Below are 13,643 nucleotides of genomic sequence, written 5' to 3' on the forward strand. Positions count from 1 at the left end.
TGAACCTACTGCAGGTAGGACAAGTGGAGCAAGCGGCAAGCAAAGCGGCGCTTTAGTTGAGGAACAGCGGAGGGGTCCTCACCTTGGGGCTAGAGGAAGAATTTGTGATGTTCTTGAACATCTCCAGGACAGTTCTTTGCTTTAACACTTTGGTCTTCTTCTTGGGCACCAGGCTGTACGTCCCCATCCGCCGCTTCTTCTTTCGAGACACCACAGCAGCTAGGTTACAACAAGCAGAAGGTGCACAAATGTCATATTAAAAGTACAGAACACTGACCTGCTAGAAAGGGTCAGAAACATTACACCCGTGTTTCTCATCTCAAGTCCAAGAAGCCCCAAAAGGTCACAGTAACATCCAGAAATCCCTGGGTTAACAACTGTAGGGGCACCCAAGGCCCAGTGTTGGGTAAGACAGGATGGAAGGATGGTGCAGCTGTGACCTATGTTTCAAGCTGGCAATAACACATGAGCAATGTATTCTATGCACATCTATGAAACATACTTGCCTACCTGACCCTCTCCATGAGGGAGAAAATGCTCTGTTCCTGGACTTCCCTGGTAATGTAGGATTGCCATCACCTTTCTTTTCAATTAACCAGCTCGCCACAGGTGATGACAATCATACATTACCAGGGAAGCCCAGGAACAGAGCATTTTCTCCCTCATGGAGCGGGTCCGGTAGGCAAGTATGCTATGAGAGTATAGTTCTTACATATGGGAATTTAGCGTGTTCGCCCCGATTAGACCACAGGGCGGACGTGGCTTACCTGAATGAGGCTTTGCTGACGTGACACTGCTCTGACCCTGAGGTAGTATCTCTTGTGGCGTGGATGACTGAGACACCGGCGGCTGTTTCCCACTTTCCACGCCATTTTTGGGGGCACTATCGTCCTTGGTTTCGGTTTGCTCTGGCAGTTCGTTGGGGTCGTTATTCTCGGGCTTAAAGAGAAGAGACACTGGGGATTACTGCAAAGACTGTGCTGGAGCCTAGGGAGGTCTGTTACTACAGAATGGCTAGACCAGGGGTGGCCATACGGGTCCTCGAGATCTGCCAACAGTGGCGCGTTAGATATGTACAATGTGTTAGTTAAGAATGAATGCAGCACATGTTGGCTAATGTGTCAGTTAGTAATGCCTGCACCCGTGCACCAGCTAGGTGGCCTGGGAAATGGGAAAGTAATGCTGGCCACACATCAGACCAACTTTCCTCCAACCATCCAACTAGTTGGTTGGTTGGACTGAAAATCTGGTACTGTATGGGGGCAAATGCCAATAAGCAATTTGCTCACAAACTCAGGGAAATGGACAAAAACATTCAGTGAAATTATTTAAATCAAATAGGTCCAACTACAGTACATTGTCTGAGTGACAGTTCACAGTTCTCTTTTCCAATTTGGGAAACAAATGACTTGATTGCAAAATACGTTTTCTCCTATCCAGTTCCAGGTTTTTATTCCATCCAACCAACTAGTTGGAGGCAAGTTGGTCTGATGTGTGGCCAGCATAAGTAATGACTACACCTGTGCATCAGCTAGGTGGCCTGGGAAATGGGACAGTAAGTAATGACTACACCTGTGCATCAGCTTGGTGGCCTGGGAAATGTGTCAATTTGGTAAAGCCTGCATCTGTGCACCAGCTAGGTGACCTGGGAAATGGGACAGTAAGTAATGGCTGCACCTGTGCACCAGCTAGGTGACCTGGGAAATGGGACAGTAAGTAATGGCTGCACCTGTGCACAGCTAGGTGACCTGGGAAATGGGACAGTAAGTAATGGCTGCACCTGTGCACCAGCTAGGTGACCTGGGAAATGGGACAGTAAGTAATGGCTGCACCTGTGCACCAGCTAGGTGACCTGGGAAATGGGACAGTAAGTAATGGCTGCACCTGTGCACCAGCTAGGTGGCCTGGGAAACGTGTCATTTAGTAATGCCTGCACCTTTGCACCAGCTAGGTGGTCTGGCAAACAGGGATTATTGTCAGCTCTCGAGGATCGGTTTGGCTAGCCCATGGCTTGACAACACAGTCCAGGCCACCAACTTCCATTATTATACTCAGGACCTGTCAGACTGAACGAGGTGTCTGATTGGAGGGTGCTGCGTGTAAGGCTGGAAAGTATGTGATGATGCAGGCTGTGTGCAATTGTTACTTTATAGACCGCATAGCTTGCAGTCTCCCAGGTAACAGCCATTCTATGTTAATCTTCTGTCATTTAACAGAGAATAACAGACATTGAACTTGTTTCTTTACTATGATCAGTGACCAGCTGTTGGAGGAGTATGATTTCGGCTAAAGGCAACCTTCCATTATACTTTCATTTCCCCACAATATACTGAAAAGTCGGCATCGGACAGAATAGTTTTTGCCGTCAGGCCTCTCACATTTTATATGCTTCGCTTAGCCATTATGTAAAATAAATAAAACATTCGCTGGGAATCGGAATGAGAGGCTCAGCTGAACCAATCAGCTGTAATAACACTTAGGTGGCAGTGATCCGACAGCTACCTGCGGGAACAAAATGTCCCTAGATTGTATAGGCGGTGTGGTATACTATATACAGCATGGGATTGGGTCTCATGGGAATAAATATACTAGTGTTCACACTGGGCTGTGTTAGCGGGGCGCCGCGCCCTGCCTGATTTTTAAAGGGCAAAATGCGCCCTACCCATTTTGCCGCACACTGCTAAAACAACCTAGACCGTTGTTCCACCCTGGGGCTTCTACGTGCCCCCAAGACGGACTTCAGCAAATGGGCTCATCCACACTGGTGACTTCGGCGGGCCCACCACACCGCATTCAAAGTGCCCCTTTTCCTCCAGCGCCCTGCCCTCCTGGGATGCTGGAAGGAACACTGTATACGGATGCCCGAAAGTGGGGATGCCGGTGTTCAGAATGTCGACTCCGCCATCCATGACAGGGGTCCGCCTGTGGATCCTATAACATCAGTCAGTAATGAGCACACCTGTGCACTTTCCGTGTGACCTGGAAAACGTGACCTGTTGAGGACTGAGGCTGGGAATAGCTGTTCTACAAGGTGCTAGATGAATTGGAAGGGAAGTAGAACCTGATTGGTTGCTATGGGCAACATCCCATCTTCATTTACCTGCTGCCCAATGACCGCAGGCAGATACTGGCAGGGGGCGTCAGCATTTGCCCCAGAATGGCTTGTAAACACACCATCACTGTGAGCTCTAAGGCTGACGCAGCCAAATCCACAATGGCCCTTATTCTGGTTCACTCGCAAAGGCAATGGACATAACGATGTGCACTGCAGGTGGGGCAGATGTAACCAGGGCTGTGGAGTCGGTAGATAAATGTTCAGACTTCAACCCTGACTCCGACCCCTCGCACTTCTGACCCCGACTCCGACTCCTCTATATTAATATGCGAATGTATTTAATAAATTCCTTGCACCACACTTAAAAACCTAGGATAGACAGTTTCTTCCAGAAACATGTACACGTCTACCCTCATACAGGCACGCAGGCATGCAGGTTTTAAAATAAATATAAACACTAACAGTTGAATCCAAGAAGCTGTTCCATCAAGTCCTTCTAAGCTCTTCTAGCTATAGAGAAGAATCTTCACTCAATAGGAAAGGTTCAGAAGTGTGGAGCATGAGTTCCGCATGCTTTGTGACGACAACAAAAGTCAACGTTCCACAATCTCCGCTGGTTTGCTTGCTCGTCACCGCTCAATTCATGGACACAAGGAACAATTTCTTTACCGAATCGTTACTGGCGACGAAAAATGGTGCCTGTACATCAATATGAACCAGCGTAAGGAATGGCTTAGCCAAGGTAAACAAACGACCCCGCGCATGAAACAAGATCTTCATCCGCATAAAAAGATGTTGTGTGTATGGTGGGAGAGCTTGGTTGAATGAATTTTTCGAGTCTACACCAGGTGATTTCTACCAACGAGGTATTGAAAACCTTATTGAACGTTGGAAATAAGTTGTAAACTACAAGGGAGAATACATTTATAAGTATTGGTGCTCCGAATTGTGCGTTGCGTGCCATCTAGGGAAGCACATGAAAAGCTTTTTCACGGTCACTTAACGTGTTCGTTTTGCGGTTACGGGAGGCACTGCATGCATTGGTCTTCATTCTTACAGTAGAGAAGTCATTAATTATAATTTTCGGAGTCGGTGCATTGTTTGCCGACTCCAGGCACTCGAAAGTTCCTCCGACTCCTCGGCTCCGACTCCACAGCCCTGGATGTAACTGTGCATTATTGTTTAAAAAGAGCAACAATAGATGCAAGAACACGAAAGCTGGAAGACAGAGTTCTGTTGTACAGAAAGAAAAGTGAATGGGTTGAATAAACACGTGTACAGGAGACAAATGCCAACATGTACAATGTTACAGAGGACTAAGAATATTCCGGAGAACACTCTGGTCAGACTAGACATCTGCTGATCCAGGTCTGCCGTCGTATCCATGGTTCCTCCATCTTTCCGGAGCCTAGAGCAGGGATGGGGAACCTTCAGCCCTCCAGCTGTTGTTGAACTACACATCCCAGCATGCCCTGCGACAGTTGTAGCATGGCCACATAGCAAAACTGTAACAAGGCGTGCTGGGATGTGTAGTTCCACAACAGCTGGAGGGCCAAAGGTTCCCCATCCCTGGCCTAGAGCATACGCTGCTCTTGCCTGGATAACAGACATCAGATTTAAGTCTTATGCAGGACACACACACACTATAGGATTATCTGTCCAATCTTTCTGGAGAGAAAATCTGGTAATGTCTGGGGAACAAACGACAACCAACCATTTGTTCCCAAAAGCCAGAAAATAGCCTATTGGATAACTGGTATAGGTCACTTGGTCGATCACATGACGGTCGACATACATTAGGTCAACCATTCAAAGTCTGCAGGACAAATGGTCATTTGCACCCAGACATTACCAGATTGAACAGACAATCTTACAGTGTGTCCAGTTTAAGGAAGGAGTTTATCCATCTCCTAAATGTTACAGTGCTCACATAATGTCAAAATCAAGTCCACCTGGGTACATGTTAATATTACAAACGACACCTCTCCTGAGCGATATCGTCCAGTGTAATGATGGGTGCTCCCACAGGTCGTTAACGATATTCTCCATCGTCTGCACATGCAGGTCGATTTTTACTAGGTCGTCAACAAGTACACTTACCGAGCGGGTGACAACACTGAATGATATCGTTAACGATATAGTTCGGAAGGGCTTTCTGGTTCTGCTGCACAAAATTATTAAGCTGGGGGGGGGAACAGACACCGAATACAGGAGATCTTTTATCTAGAGGTGGATCAATCGAGCAGGGTGGAGTCTAGGACCAGTGGATAAGTTGCCCATAGCAACCAACCAATACGCTTCCATCATTTTATAGGATACTACCTCAAAGCTTATTCTTTGCAACTTCTTCGCTGCTGGATACATCTAATTACAAGACTAGTATTCTCTTGGACTGATCTAAAGATACCACCAACCAAATTTGGACTGCGCTCAGACTCAGATACCGCAATTTAGTGCTTATCCCGTCATTGAGGACTCCCTATATTGTGTTCTCCATACACCACATTTATACATTTGTTATTTTCCCACATTAAAGCATTATTTAAAGGTTCTCTCTGAGCGCATCCTTACCGAATCGCAGCCGCTCTTGGGGAGGGTTTTCCGCGCCCTGTGAATTTTTAAGTCCGATACAGAAGAATCTGCCAGCTTTGGGTTCTCGTCTTTGATCTGGTCGCCCATCTCTGGAGGAGCGGGCGATGGGGCTGGTGGGACGTATACAGTGGAGGCCGCCTTGGCTTTGAGAGACGCTCCGGGCAGAGTCTTTGCGGCATGGCCGCTTAGAGGGGAGGAGCTAGAGGTCCGTAAAGGCTGTTGAAGGGGAACGGATTTGCTTAAAATGTACCCGTTGCTCCCCATTACAGAGGTCTGCAATGGATTGTTCGTTTTCAAGGGGTGTTGTCGGGGTTCTCCTCTTTCGCAGACCCCGTTCTCTGCCACCCAGCAGGTTTTGTAGTTCGGGTCCTGTAGGAGTTTTGCGCTGTCTGGTGCGCCGTGCGTGGAAACCGCGTGCTCCTTCGAGTCAGTCCTCTCACAAGCCCCAATCGGGTCGCCGAGTTTCTCAGGCAAATTTTCATCCCCAGCCATTGCATCGATCACTGGAAAATAACCATTAACATGTTACAGTCAATCATTGTGCGGGAACCAGTTGATTTGTAAGAAAATAACCACCAGTCTCTCTCTCACATGTATAAGCAGGGGAGACAGCACAGATAAAAAATTAAATAGGGGAGGCACAGTAACTGCCATTCCAAACTGACACACTACCAGTTGGTGTGGCTCCTCTCCTGTTTGAATTTTGAACTGTGCTCCAAATTTGTATTTATACAAGGGCTTACAGTAGTGGGCTGGCTTCCATAATATCAGGGTGGTGTGGGGGTGTTTACAGGGTCCGGTCTGATTTTAAAGCAACCAGCTAACTACAGGTCTCAGATGGCAGGGCAAGTTGGCACTTGTTGATTTACAAGTGTCAGAAAACCTTGGCAGACATATTTGGCAACGTATGTTTTTGCAGGCCCCTGGAAAAGCCAGCCCTGGTATTGACTGGCCTGGGGCTTGAAGAAGGCAAATGTGGTGGGACCACCAAACTGTGGAGATCCCCTCTAGGTGCTAGGGGGTGATCTCTTCGTGTTCCCCTTATTTTGGGATAGGACCACACTGGGATGAAATCAGTGCTGGTTATAAAGTGGAGGCTAGACAAGTTTGCTGTTCTGAAGACAAATCATTCAGCTGAACATATGACCTGGACAGTTAGATGATACGGTCAGTTAAAATGAGAGGATTTTCAACTGTAATCCTCCAGCAACCCAGGTCATGGTTTCTGGATTTCTGTCTGTGGAAACGTGCGATTATTGACCCAGGAAAGATATTACTATGGGCACGCTTAACCCCTTCCTGACAGAGCCTGTTTTTGCCTTCCTGACAGAGCCCTTTTTTTCAATTCTGACATGTCTCACTTAAGTGGGGATAACTTTTTTTTGCTTTTACTTATCCCAGTGATTTTGAGATTGTTTTTTCGTGACACATTGTACTTCAAGTTAGTGGTAAATTTTCGTCGATACAGTCTGTGTTTTTTTGTGAAAAATACCAAAATATCGTGAAAAAATGGAAAATTTTGCGATTTGCAAAATGTTAAATTTTCTGCTTGTGAGACAAATAATCTTACCACTCAAAATAGTGAATAACTAACATAGACCATATGTCTACTTTATGTTTCCATCATTATTTAAACCTCATTTTCATTTTTTTGGACACTAGGAGGCTTAAAATATGAATAGCAAATTCTCAAATTTTCAAGAAAATTTCAAACACTGATTTTTTTAGGGACCAGGTCAGTTATGATGTGACTTTGAGGGACTTGTATGTGAGACACCCCCATAAATGATGCCATTTCAAAAACTGCACCCCTCACAGTATTCAAAACAGCATTTTGGAAGTTTGTTAACCCTTTAGGTGTTTCACAGGAATTAAAACAAAGTGTAGGTGAAATTTCAAAATTTCATTTTTTTTTTCGGATTTTCAATTTTAATACATTTTTCTAAGGAACACAGTAGATTTTACTAGAGAAATGTGACTAAAAATTGATTCCCCCAATTCTTTGGTTTTCATAAATATCCTATATGTGGCCCTAGTATGCACGGTGACCAAACCACAGGCTTCATAATAGAAGGAGCACCTACTTGATTTTGGAGCCTCCTTTTTATGAGATTATTTTTTAGGCACCATGTAGGTTTCTAGGCACCATAAAATGCTAAAAGTTAGGTACCCCCCCACAAGTGACCCCATTTTGCAAACTACACCCTTCAGGGAATTCATCAAGGGGTATAGTGTACATTTCAAACCCCCAGGGGTTTCACCAATTGTGGTACAACTGGGCAGTGAAAATGAAAAAAATAAATTTTTCATTTTCACAGCTCAGTTGTATCAAAATTGGTGAAACCCCGGGGGGTTTGAAATGTACACTATACCCCTTGATGAATTCCCTGAAGGGTGTAGTTTGCAAAATGGGGTCACTTGTGGGGGGGTTCCACTGTATGGGTGTTTCGGGGGTCATTCAACCAGAATCTGTGCTGCAAAATCCAAAAATCACTCCTTCCCTTCTGAGTCCTGCCATGCACCCAACTGGTATTTTTTGGTCACATGTGAGGCATTGCCGTACTCGGGAGAAATTGGGGCACAGATTTTGGGGTGCTTTTTCTCCTTCATACCTTGTGAAAATTAAAAATTTTGAGCCAGAACTTCATTTTTCTGTAAAAAAATGTAATTTTTTACAGAAAAATGCAGTTCTGGCTCAAAATTTTTAATTTTCACAAGGAATGAAGGAGACAAAGCACCCCAAAATCTGTGCCCCAATTTCTCCCGAGTACGGCAATGGCTCACATGTGACCAAAAAATACCAGTTGGGTGCATGGCAGGACTCAGAAGGGAAGGAGTGATTTTTGGTGGTGGAATGAATGGTGGGTGCTATGTCGCATTAGCAAGACCCCCGAAGCACCAATACAGTGGAACCCCCCCACAAGTGACCCCATTTTGGTCACCAGCTTTGGGATGGGGGCTGGCGCTGCGGCTGGCGGGGGGGTGGGAGCGGTGCTGGCGCTGCGGCAGCCGGGTGGGTGGGAGGGAGGGGGGCTGCCGGGTGGGAGGGGGGGGGGGGCTGGCGATCGGTGGTGATCGGTGCTGTACAGCACCGATCACTGTGTTACCGAGCGGCTTAGCCGCCGGTAACACAGAAAACGCTGCAATTGGCTGTTCACATTTGAACAGCCAATCGCAGCGATCGCCGCGAGGGGGGATGTCTGCTGTCAGGGACAGCAGACATCTCCAAACTGTCACCGCGTCTATAGACGCGGTGACAGTAAAACCATGACGTATATATACGTCTTCGGTCGGGAAGTACCTCCCGACCATGACGTATATATACGTCATATGTCGGGAATATCTATGTATATATATGTGTGTGTGTGTATGTATATATGTGTATATATATGTGTGTGTATATATATATATATATATATATATATATATATATATATATATATATGTGTGTGTGTATATATATATATATATATATACACACACATATACACTGCACTATTGGGGGCATATGTGTATCTGGCACTATTGGGGGCATATGTGTATCACACCCCCATTTTTATTGGTTGCAACCCAGGTGGCTACAGCTTTTCAAGCACCAACCATACTCCTCACAGGAGTACCACGGTAGTAGGTTATCCCCCTAATTTTGGGCACATGGCACACACAGATGTCCCTTCTCCTCTGCCTCTAGGGTTGGGAGGTATGCCCAACTGCACATTGCAGTGTGTGGTATATTGCGTCTGGGGCATTGCGCTGTGTGGCATAATGTGTCAGGGGAATTTTTTTGTTATTATGCAGATTTTTTAAACTTTTTTTTTTATTTTAGTAGCTCTTCAGGCAGTTTATTTTGTCGCGAGTAGCTCACGGTCCAAAAAGGTTGGAGACCACCGTTTTAGAAGCTCCACGGGTGGAGCTAATAATTTACCTTGCACTTCTGTTTGGAGACCTGAAAACATGCACTGTGTGGGGTTCTCGAGGTCCTGTGTCTGGGTCAATTAGCAGACACAAAACCTCATGAAATACAGCTGCAAGGTGACTGAGTGACTCAGTCACACAAACTATAGTGTTCATTCTAGCACACTCTGGTCTATACCTCAGCGTTGAAATACAGACCATAACGTGCTAGAAACAATCAGCGCAGAGAGAAAATCTTGGGCTGGAACAAGAAACTACATATGCTGTAAGTGCCGGCAGACAGAAGCATGGGGCTTGTACCTTCCTCCTTGTTGTTGGTGATATCTTTCAGCAGATCCTTCCTGGACTCCACCTTGTTTGCACCAACCCACTACAGAAAAAGAAGGACATAACCATATAGTGTTATAGCTATGGTACAGTTTTACATTTACAACTAAAGAATCCCCAACAATACCTTTTTTAAACACTGTTTATTTGAATTATGTGAATTACTCACTTTATCGAGACTCCCCTCCCCCCCACCCTCTAAATGCTGCAAAAACTAGTTATTGGGATCATGGTCAAGGAGTAATTTTAGAAAATGGATCGGTATAATAAAATACTCTTACAGGCTTGGACACTGTACTACGAGCAGCACTTTCTAACAGTATCCTCGGACAAAGGGTTCTTCTATCATTTTGTTGTTGAGAACAGAATATCTTCATGAATTATTTGCATGTGCATTGTGACTTCAACGGAACAACAAAAAAAAACGCTCGGGAAAGATGGAATCCAGGCATGTCCAAACTATGGCCCTCCAGCTGTTGTGAAACTACACATCCCAGCATGCCTTACCATAGCTTTAACATTCCCTAATAACAAAACTGTGGGGTACATGTGTATTATCACAGCGCCCGGTACGTAGTTAGCGTAGCGGCGCGGTGCGCCCAGCGTAGTCAGCGTCCCTGTCAGATTCGGCGTAGTTTTCCCGCGGCCAGCGTATAGTCAGCGTCCCTGTCAGATTCGGCGTAGTGTCCGCGTGCCCAGCGTAGTCAGCGTATCTGTCAGATTCGGCATACTGTTCCCGCGGCCAGTACTTTGTTAAGTTGCTTTCTTATTATTAACTAAAATCCAGTTACCAGTTAACACATGTCATCCTTACGGTCTCAGATGTATGATATGGCTGGTGTAAATGTGTTCCTGAAACACCCCCACTATCTACGCCAGCCAGCAGCGATTCCCACGTTACGCGTCCTCCCGACTTGTTCATAAACCCACTATCCATGGCGGTGTGGAGTTGATTTTATAAAAAGTGTGGCAAGCGCAGCGAGACACCGAGCCTGAATTACTTCACATATATTCCGTGTCCCCTCACGGGGCTCGCCAAACTTTATAAAATCAACTCCACGCCGGCGTGGATAGTGGGGGTATGAACAAGTCGGGAGGACGCGTAACGCGGCCGCTCGCCACGCTTCGGGCTGGTGTGGATAGTGGGGTCAGTATGTAACATGGAGCACTGGCAAATGTCTCCTTTATTGTGCATAAGACGCACTTACAGACATGGGCAGGGTTGCCATACCCTGCCGTGATAATTACTGAGACACACCTGCATCTCAGACAGCTAGAGCGCCTCTCCGCCAGCGCCCGCATGATCCCCTATCCGCCAGCGTCCGCCAGCGCAGGGGATCTGGCGGTTACCGACGCTGTGTAAGAGGCGCTGACTAGGCTTGCCATGGACGCCGGGGACAGAGCTATGGATGCCGGGCTGCTGCGGCTTACACAAGTACCAACTGTGGCAAGGCATGATGGGACTTGTAGTTTCACAACAGCTGGAGGGCCACAGTTTGGACATGCCTGATGTAATCTGATGATTGTACACTTTAACACGGCTTAGGAGTCACAGGCCAAAACTATTCATGAGAGTTATAACATTATCTTCCCACAACAACAATAAAATTAATTGCAGAAAGATGCATCTGTCCAGGTTGGACTTGGAGCCTTATGACACTGCATACCGGCAGGGGGCGGAGCTTTACATGCTGCAAGCGGCCAGGGGAGTGGCTAACAAATGGTTTCTGCCAGTCGGACATGGTCATTTTACTTGCAATGATCCCACAAGTTGCCCGTTACTGCTGTGTGGGTCCCAAACTCTACATCGATGCACACAGTTACTCCGTCCCAATGAAAGGAAGCAGACTACAACCAAGACTTCCGTAAGGTTCATAACCCTGCTACATCCACATTTCCTACAACCACACTGCGGTAGGGGCCTCTGTTCCCTGTCTCGCAGCTGGTGGTTGCTGCCTATCTCAGATAAGTGGCGAGCACACACACCTGTTGCTGCCATATGCCTTGCAGCCACACTGCGGTAGGGGCCTCTGAAACTTTTGATAAGCATCATGATGAAGCTCGGATGAATAAAAACTCTTTACATACAAAACCAGACGCTCAGTTCTCAATCTATTTATTTTTAAATTATTCTGCCAGTTTTATCAGTTCTAGAAAGATGAGGGTTATTTAATAAAGGATTAAATCAGTAGTTAGCCAACCCCCTTAAATGTTTCTCAGCATCACTCCTCAAGTACCCCCATGTACACGCCATGTGCTGAGGATTTCTGCTCTGTGGAAGCAGGTGGGATCATTACTGATCCAGCAACACAGAGTTAAGGTGCATACACACTGTACAATTTTTTTGACCAACTTCGTTCATCTCGTCCATTCGGAACGAAATTGGTCAAAAATATCTTTCAGTGCGTTTGCGACGAATGATGATGCGCATACCCGCCAGTTATTCAGCAAGGTTGTTTGTCAACTGTGCATGCAGCTCAATTTGGATATCTTTCAAAAAGAGCCTATAAACTGTAGCTAGATCTTTCGTCTTTCGTCAATATCTTTCGTCAACATCTTTCGTCCAGGACACTGGGTTCAAGGGAAATGTAACTTACCTGGGTATGATTAAAGAAGCCCAGAAAACATGACCTGTTGGTGGTACTTAAGAAGGGGACCTGAGAGGCACTGCTGTAGATCAAAGGCAGGCACCTAGTAGTTATTTAGCTACTGTGGGCCTACAGAACTAATGGCGTCTTCCTAACGGGCAATGTGGCATATTATATAATAACATAAGATACCAGAACAATCAGATTAAGGTAACAATTCTAGAAGATGCACAACTTTGTGGTAATAAAACTTTTACTGATACATAATGTAGCTGGACATTCTGTTGTGACCACCGTCATTACCCCTGCAGTCATGGTATGGAAAAATCACTCTCCTACAATATTGTGACCTATAGCACCAGTTACTATATGGCTGAACCTACACAGGGAAGGTGCTGATGAACCAGACCGACCATTGATGGTGGTCTTAGAACATCATAGGTGTATCCATCAGATTGCCTAATGCAACAAAAGATGCCTCGGTCTCCTACTTGCAGTATTTGTGAGACCACAACCTACCAAACCACTAGGAGGGCCATGAATACTGCTGGCCAAGCTCCGCAATTACCCTTCTTCCACTTGTGGCTCCCATCAGCACATTAAATACATAGCCCCCTCTAGTGAATGAATTTGCGATTGTAGGTCAGCCCATCCGGCGATACCATTCTTTAGAGCGCAGAACGAAAGACCAAGGACTTATGTAAAGCAGGCCAATATCAATTACCCTGGCTAATATCTATTAGATTATTATCGGACATCGTAGTTCTAGATCTCGAGTCACATCCCAACCGCTCACGTATAAGGATGCAGGAAGAGCTGACCAGCCATTAGACCTGTGCAAAATATAGTCTTCCCTGTTCAACAAGATGCTTTTCAATTGCCGAATTATACCTACAAGCTTCCAGGACACGGAAACCAAACAGTTTATCTCCTCATCCACTTCCCACCAGGATAACTGACCCCTCAAGGCACGGCTTCCAGCAGTTCCTGTAGCCAAAACGTCAACCTACTTGCAGAACCTCAAGCAAGTACCACTGGCGCTGTGTTCTGCTTTTTGCAATATGGCCAGATAACCTTGCTTGGGGGGGGGGGGGGGGGGTGTATTTATTTATCCTACAGTAAGGGCCTAAACTTCTCAGAGGGGCAGGTAGACTTCATTCCAACGG

At 46.1% G+C, this 13,643-nt stretch overlaps 1 protein-coding gene across 6 annotated transcripts in view; it reads right to left on the reverse strand.

The window, feature by feature from the left end:
- The window catches only part of EHMT1 (euchromatic histone lysine methyltransferase 1), a 77,698-nt gene that overhangs the window by 30,068 nt on the left and 33,987 nt on the right, over positions 1-13,643 (reverse strand). For all 6 annotated transcript variants that reach the window (XM_083158629.1, XM_083158630.1, XM_083158628.1 and 3 more), the window contains exons 2-5: positions 9,863-9,932; positions 5,627-6,150; positions 768-939; positions 83-219 (exon numbers count right to left, since the gene is read on the reverse strand). In XM_083158629.1, the coding sequence (XP_083014755.1) occupies positions 83-219; positions 768-939; positions 5,627-6,150; positions 9,863-9,932 (903 nt within the window). The remainder of the gene's footprint in view (positions 1-82; positions 220-767; positions 940-5,626; positions 6,151-9,862; positions 9,933-13,643) is intronic.

Source organism: Crinia signifera, chromosome 9 (assembly GCF_055691185.1).
Source record: "Crinia signifera chromosome 9, ASM5569118v1, whole genome shotgun sequence".
NCBI classification, from domain to species: domain Eukaryota; kingdom Metazoa; phylum Chordata; class Amphibia; order Anura; family Myobatrachidae; genus Crinia; species Crinia signifera.